Source organism: Pinus tabuliformis, chromosome 7 (assembly GCF_031772625.1).
Source record: "Pinus tabuliformis cultivar Carrire ecotype Pingquan chromosome 7, CPIR1, whole genome shotgun sequence".
NCBI classification, from domain to species: domain Eukaryota; kingdom Viridiplantae; phylum Streptophyta; class Pinopsida; order Pinales; family Pinaceae; genus Pinus; species Pinus tabuliformis.
The window spans coordinates 778,719,857-778,727,417 of NC_142293.1; the positions used below are offsets into that span (position 1 = coordinate 778,719,857).

The 7,561-nt window shown below is 43.5% G+C and overlaps 1 protein-coding gene across 1 annotated transcript; it reads right to left on the reverse strand.

Annotated features, from left to right (window-relative positions):
• Positions 1 to 4,712: 4,712 nt before the first annotated feature.
• Positions 4,713 to 5,233, reverse strand: LOC149249895 (uncharacterized). The gene is made up of 2 exons (XM_089453512.1): positions 4,997 to 5,233; positions 4,713 to 4,874 (listed from the first exon to the last, which is right to left on the reverse strand). The coding sequence occupies exons 1-2, from the start codon at positions 5,231 to 5,233 to the stop codon at positions 4,713 to 4,715; spliced, it is 399 nt and encodes a 132-aa protein (XP_089309638.1).
• Positions 5,234 to 7,561: the final 2,328 nt, after the last annotated feature.

The following is a 7,561-nucleotide window of genomic DNA, read 5'->3' on the forward strand; positions in this document are numbered from 1 at the left end:
TTTTCTCTGGTTTCTCCTCATGGCTTCTTGCTCCTATTTCTTCATAGATCTACTCTACTTCTCCTTGGCTTCATATCATCATTCAGTATCCTAGAATATTGCCATATTGACATACTCCTGTTGCTTCATGGATCTGCTCTACTTGGCTTCAAATCATTGTTTACTGTCCAGAATATTTCCATATTGATTACATCTACTTGGACCAACATTTTCAGCCTATCAATAAATATATAAAATTACATAAATATAAAAACATGCGAACACATGTATCCATACATGTATGCAATATAGAAATGTATAATTAACCAAAATAATGTTGAGCACCCAGAGAATGTTGAGCACCATGAGATTGATGACCACTCGAAGAATGTTGACCACTGTCACGTGACAACATTGAGAGCGAAGCATCTAAAAGAAATAGAAAATCAATTCAATATTTATGTGTACATACATATGATTCTACTTATTTATCATTTAAGTAAATACACACACACACACATAGATATATATATATATATATATATATATATATATATATATATATATATATACCACGATGTGAACGATGGACCTCCCCCGACTCATTTGATATTCTCTTTGATCCATGACCTTGACCTCCCGCTCTAGTAGATGCATGAGACTCTATTGATGTTCGCCTCGAAGAATCATGTGGAAAATTCTCATCCATGATATTGATATATATATATATATATTTTGACATGCATGATATTTAAAAAGTTACCTCGTGGATTTACAATTCTTTTTAAAAATGTTATTTAAAAAGATCAAGAAATCAGAAAATTGTTATAACCCTTGAAGTTACCTCATGCATTTAAAAATCTTGAAATTTATATTTAAAAAGATTAAAAATTCATAAAATTGATATAACCCTTGAAGTTACTTCATGAATTTAATTTATTTAACCCTTGAAATTACATCAAGCATTTTAAGATATTAAAATTTCTATTTAAAAACATTCAAATAATTCAGAAAATTAATGTAACAATCTGAAGCTCTTAATTTAAACTATATTCAAGACTAAAAACACAAATGTTTTTTTTTTTTTTTTCTGAATAAGGCTAATTCTATTATAATACAAAAAGGTCAAAAATTACAGAAGAGTTACAATAGGGCCATGGCTCAGTAATCCTGCCCAGAAATTGTTCGTTTGCCCAGATTACATCTTCCAAAATTGAACACAGTCAAAATTTGGATTACTGTCTTCTGTTGTATCTGCTGCCTCTAAGACTCGAAACCGTGACTCTAAACAGTGCATAACAGGGACCCGTAGACATACAGACATATATACCCATACGGCCGACACATAGACAGACAGACCCATGCTGTCGAACTGATACATAGACACAGAAAACAAAGACAAAATAAAGCTCTTACGGCCTAGGTTGCCGAGAGCGAACTCCTTGTCTTGCTCATTCATCGTCCGTGGTGTAGGGCGCTTCCTCAATTTGGCACCCAAATTGTAGAGAGTCATCAGAATCAGAGAGAGGGACTATCACGCTGGAAGGCCGTCCCTGAACAGGCGCGCTTGGACCTGCAAGAGCTGGTGGACAGGCTATGGGGGAGCTTTCCCTGTCAGGCTCGCTTGGACCTGCAAGAGCTGATGGACAGGCTAAGGGGGAGCTTTCCTTGACAGGGCGTTGTAGGTCAATAATAGGCCCTGTCCCATGAACAGGAGGAGTATATTCCAGAGTGGCATCTGCCGGTTCTCTAAGAATATCACAATGCTCAACCGTTACAGAGATAATAAAAGTGGAATTAGCGAGTGTGCAGGGTGTCTGATACCTGACCATAGGATGCTCGTCATGCCCACAATCCATTCTTCGTTCGCTCTCCATTCCTCTGCCGCGCCCAGCTCTATTACCATGGAATTGTTGCGGCACAGACGTAACTTCGATGGAGGAGGAAGGAGAAATGGGGGCAGGCCGTTGGGTGGTGGCCCATCCGCGAGAGCCTCCGCGCCTACTGCACATTCTCTGTCGCTCACCCCGCATTTCTGGATTCAGAAGATGAACTCGCGTGCAGGAACCTGGTGAGGAGGACTTAGTTAGGACGTGGGCTGCCGTATTGAGCTCACAACGCCGATTTCTCTGGCGTATGGCAGTCCCTGAGTTGGCTGCAGAGCATGGATGCTCTTGTTCCCTTCCCCACTCCACCGAGTGATGCACCAGTGAAGCAGCAGAATGCCAGACGATTGCAGTAGTATGCACAAATGCCAGAGGAGTTCCCGGTGTATTAATCTCCATCGCGCAGTTTGCCAGGCAGCGGAGTATGGACGACAAGACCAGCATTAATGCCGGCACTGGTTTTACAGCATGCGAGCCTCCTTTACCTACCGCGGGGTACTGCATGTCACTAATGGGCTGACACCTGCCCATGTGACTCCCCATCTGTCCGCTACGCCTTTTAGACACCCGCATCCGGGAGGGAGAGATCTTTCTGCACCAAAGAAATGCAGTCCTTTTTGAGTTTATCATCATCTACCATATCAAGTGAACCTGAGAAGTATGGAATTAGCTGAGATGCACCCTGGTTAGCCAGCCTGTCTGCTACTTGGTTAGCTGTCCTTCTTACGTGCTGGAAGGCGATGCTTGGGGGATTTTTTAGTTTTTCCTCCAGTGATTCCAGCCGGCTCAGCAATCGCCAGCTTGAAGCGACCTTAACAGCTGGAGAACCTGCCTGTATTCTTTGTGCAGCAGCTATAAGAATGAGAGAGTCTCCTTCAACCTCCAGAGGGAAGAAATGTTTTTGTTCTGCTATGCATATGCCTGCCCAGAGTCCTTCCAGTTCTGCTGCGTTGTTAGTATCTTTGCCAATTGATCCATAGAATATATGCAGTATTGCTCCAGTATGGCTTCTAAAAATTCCTCCAAAGCCCGTGGGTCCGGGATTTCCTTTAGCAGCCCCATCAAAATTCAGCTTGTAGGAGTTGTTTGCCGGAAGGAGCCAGCTTGCTGATGAGGTGGTACTAATTGTGGGACGGATGCTAACCTTTGCTAGAACGGAGAGATCCAAATTCCATGCTTTCAGAATGTCGCATTCCTTTGGAGAGTCTGGCAGATCTGTAGCAGACCATGTTCTGATAGCAAGAGTTTCTTGTAAATTCTTTTTGAAGATGAGCCACAAAGCATCTATGGACCTGAAGGTATTATTGAAGATTCTATAGTTTCTTTCCTTCCAGAGAGTCCAATATAGAAAGCTTGGTTTGAGAAGCTGGCTCTTAAAAGGGTTCTTGGTCCATTTCCTTATATTTTCTGTTACATCTTCCATCCTTGCTTCCGATCTCATGTTACAGTTTTCAACTTTCTTCCAAAGTTGCGTAGCTAGCTGACAAGTTTCCATTAGATGAATGATGGTCTCGGAGTGGAGGTTACAATTTGGGCATCTTGATGGCCCAATGAATCCGCGCTTTAACAGGTTGTCCCAAGTGAGTATGCGCCGTTTGCTGAGAAGCCATAAGAATGTTGAAATTTTGGGCCATAGTCCTGGCTGCCAGACCTTTTCCCAGATTCGGTCCCTGTTTGCCTGGATTTCTGAATACCTCAGCTGATGAGCTTCTTTAGTGGTGAATGTTCCTTTGGGCGTGTGACCCCATCTTAGTCGGTCCTGCTGGGTGGAGTATCAAATTCTTCTGTAGGTGAGTTCTTGATCTATGTCAGAGTGTGATTCTCCCTGCCAATCCATCTGCCAAAGGCTGGCCTGCTTCCAGATTCGGAAGTCATGATTTGAGGATTGTTGCCAGAATTGATGCACGCAAGTAAGGTTTGCCTACTGCATCTGCATTTGCCATAGAGGCTTTTGAAATAAAGTTGCCAGCTTTGGGAGTTGTTGCCATGAGTCTTCCCAGAACCTTGCTATTGTACCTGAGTGAATCTCCCAGAAACTGTGCTCTTGAATGAACTTGCTATGGAGCTTTGCAGTGTTCCATATTGGTGATCCTAGGGTTGTGGAACTGATTCTGATGAGATCTTTCCATTGACTACCCGGGGCATATTTTGCTTGCCATAATCTGGCCCATGGTGAGTGTGGCTTGGTGATCCAATTCCACCACATTCTTGCTCCCATTGTATTATTGCTTTGAAGTGGATCTCGCAAGCCTAAACCTCCCTCTGATTTGATTTTGCAGACTTCTTTCCAGTTGACAAGAGCCCATTTTCTGTTCAAGCCAGAGGAACCCCAGAGGAAGTTGCGTTGAAGGTTGCGAATGGTTTTGAGGACCCATTTTGGAGCTGCCATAATGGAAAAGAGATACAAAGGCATAGCTTGTAAAACCGATTTGATTAAGACCAGTCTACCAGCCATGTTAAGAGCACGGAAAGTCCAAGATGAAAGCTTTGATTCTAATTTATCTAGAAGAGTCTTCCAGGAGGCATGTTTGACTGCAGAGTCCGCAAGGGGTGCCCCTAGGTAAGTTGAAGGCAGCTTGGATATGGTATACCCCAGAATTCTGGCAATGTTTCTTTGCGTAGAGGAGGGGGGTGTTGAAGAAGAAGAGCTGAGACTTCGAGGCATTGATGGACGTGCCAGATGCTTCGGAGAAGATGGAAAGCATGGATTTAAAAACGGAGGCTTCTTGTGAAGAAGGATGTCCAAATAACATGGTGTCATCAACAAACTGTTGATGGGACTGAGAAGGAAGACCATGAATAGAGATGCCTTTTAGAGCTTGGGAGGAAACAGCTGATTTAAGAAGTCTACTGAGACCTTCTGCCATTAGAACAAAGAGAAAAGGTGAGAGAGGATCCCCCTGTCTGATGCCCCGAGAGGGGCGAAAGGGATTGGAGGGAGAGCCATTCAACAGGACGGAGAAGCTGGGAGAGGAAATAAGGTTCATGATCCATCTGGTCCAAGTAGAACTGAAACCAAAAGCCAATAGCATTTTTTGAATGTAATTCCAACTGAGTTTGTCAAAGGCTTTAGAGAGATCCAGTTTTAGTAGCATACCTGGTTTTTTTAGAAGCTTTAATGAGTGAATCACCTCATTTGATAGAATAATACCATCCATGATCTGTCGGCCTTCGACATATCCCGTTTGTTCTGGAGAAATGAGTAGTGGAAGGAGAGGTTTGAGCCTATTCGCTATGACCTTAGTGATAAGCTTGTAGATTACATTGCATAGCACTATAGGTCTGTAATTTTCAGGCTTACTCGCTTCTTTACTTTTTGGAACCAATGCTATGAAGATTGTATCGAGGGCCGGGAGTATCCAATGCATAATTCGTGATTCCTCCACAAGTTCCCTAACTTCAGCTTTGATGAGCTCCTAGAATTCATGGAAGAAATTGGATGTGAAGCCATCTGGCCCTAGAGCCTTGCCATCCTTAAGTTGGTTCATAGCTTCTTCAACTTCCTTTAGTGATGTAGGTTGAAGCAGTTTATTGTTGTGGTCCTCTGTTATTATTCGAGGGATGTGTTGCGTGATAGTTCTGATTGCCTCATCTCTGTTACCTGTGGGCTCCCTGAGGATATCCTGAAAGTAGCCTGTGAATTCCTTCTCCATATCTTCATGTGCTTCTATTCTTTCCCCATGTTGATTGTTTATGAAGGTGATGTTGTTGTGCATACGCCTTTGGATGGCTGTTTTATGGAAAAATTTGGTATTCTTTTCCCCATCTTTTAGCCAGCTGATTCTGGATTTTTGATGCCAGAGAATTTCCTCTTGTCACCTGCGTTCTTCTATTTGATTCCAAAGGATCTGCTCTTGTTGTGTCTGTTCCTCTGTTCTGCCTTCTCGAATGAGAGTTTGTTGAAGTGCTTCCATTTGCTTTTCCAGCCTCTGGTGATTCTCCTGTATGTTGCCAAATTGTGTGCGATTCCAGCTCTTGAGGACTTGTTTTAAGTTTTTCAACTTTTGTTGGAATTGATACATTTTGGCCCCCTCTGGCTGGATAAAGGACTTCCATGCTTCTTCTACCACTGTCTTGAATTTTGGATTTGTAAGCCAAAAGGCTTCGAATTGGAAGGGTCGATTGCAGCGAGTACCGGGCCTAGACCATTGTAACATGATTGGCCAGTGATCAGATCCTCCTTGGGGTACGATTGACGCATTAAAGTCCCCGCCTAGATGTATTGCATTGTCCGATAGGAGGAACCTATCGAGCCTGGAGGCTATATGATGAATGCCCCTGCGTTTATTAGTCCAAGTAAAAATTCCATTGGAGGTTGGAATGTCCATGAGTTGATTATTCTGAATAAATTCTCTAAGGCCATTGCTGTCACTCTCTAGCCTGGTTCTGCCTCCTGTTTTTTCTTCCATCGATTTTATGATGTTGTAGTCTCCTCCTCCGATCCAGAGGGGGTACTGCCTATTCTCATTTAGAATAGAGATTGTTTCCAGCAGATCTAGTTTTTGCTGAATATTTTGCGGAAAATACACATTTGAGAGATGCCCGTGGATGTTAATGCCAATGAGGTGGAAGGACGCTTGAATGAGGTGATGTGTTGCATGGAAGTCATACAGTGAAAGAGTCTGCGGATTCCATAGTATGGCTAGTCCGCTTGAGGCCCCTGAGGCATCAACTGAGATTGTGCTGCTACCTACCCAAATCTTGTTTCAAACATTTTCAATAGCTGTGTTGCTACTTTTGGTTTCTTGAAGAAAAACTATGGATGGTATTTCTTGTTGAATTAGGTTTTTGATCATCCGGTGTTTTGAGGGGCTGTTGAGTCCTCTCACATTCCAGGAGATGAGCTTCATGGAAACTGAGGTTTGGGTTTATAAAACTTTGTCAACTTAGGGAATTTCCCTGATTCCATAAGTAATTCTCCCACTATTATGGTCCTCTGAAGATCTGTCTTGCGTCCCCTTTTCTTGGTTTCTTCGAGAGTTTTCTTTCCGTCCCAAGGGCTTCCTCCTTGTATACCGAGACTTTTATTGTGCTGCACTTTGGCCAAGACTCCTTCAACCCTGTCTATTTGCCAAGGGGGGATGGTGTTGAATTCTTTTTGTTTGCAGGCTGTTTCAAGTTTGAAGATATCTAGACCCTCGAGGATAATATTCTCCGGATCTTCCTCCATGATGATAGGGGAGCTCTGATCTTCCTCATCTGCAGCTTCTTGTAGACTTAGAGCAAGAGCTGCATCTAGATCCATGGCTGAAGCCTGCTGCTTAAAATCGAGAACGAATTTTCCCTTGCCTGGGGGTAGGGGGCTGAGATCTGAAACCACTTTTGTGATGTCTTCCATTTGATGAGGTGAGGGGCGAGAGGAAGCTGGATCGGAGGACTGCATGGGGGCTGAGGGGTTGAGGGAAGATGAAGGCAAAGAAATATTTTCCAGGGGATCAGAGCTATGCAGGTCCTGGGAAGCAAGCGGAGTAAATCTGTTCTGGGAATCCGATTTAGCGGTATTATCAAGGACTGTCTGGCTTTTCTTTGCATGCCTACGGCGGTTAGGAACTTTGGTGAAGCCTTCCGAGTCTTTGGAGTTTTCAATGGAGGAGGCTTTAGACTGCATGTTGAGAGGACAGTCTCGGAAGAGGTGTCCATGCACATGGCATTTGCGGCATCGAAAGGGGATATGCTCATAATCTAGTGATTGTATC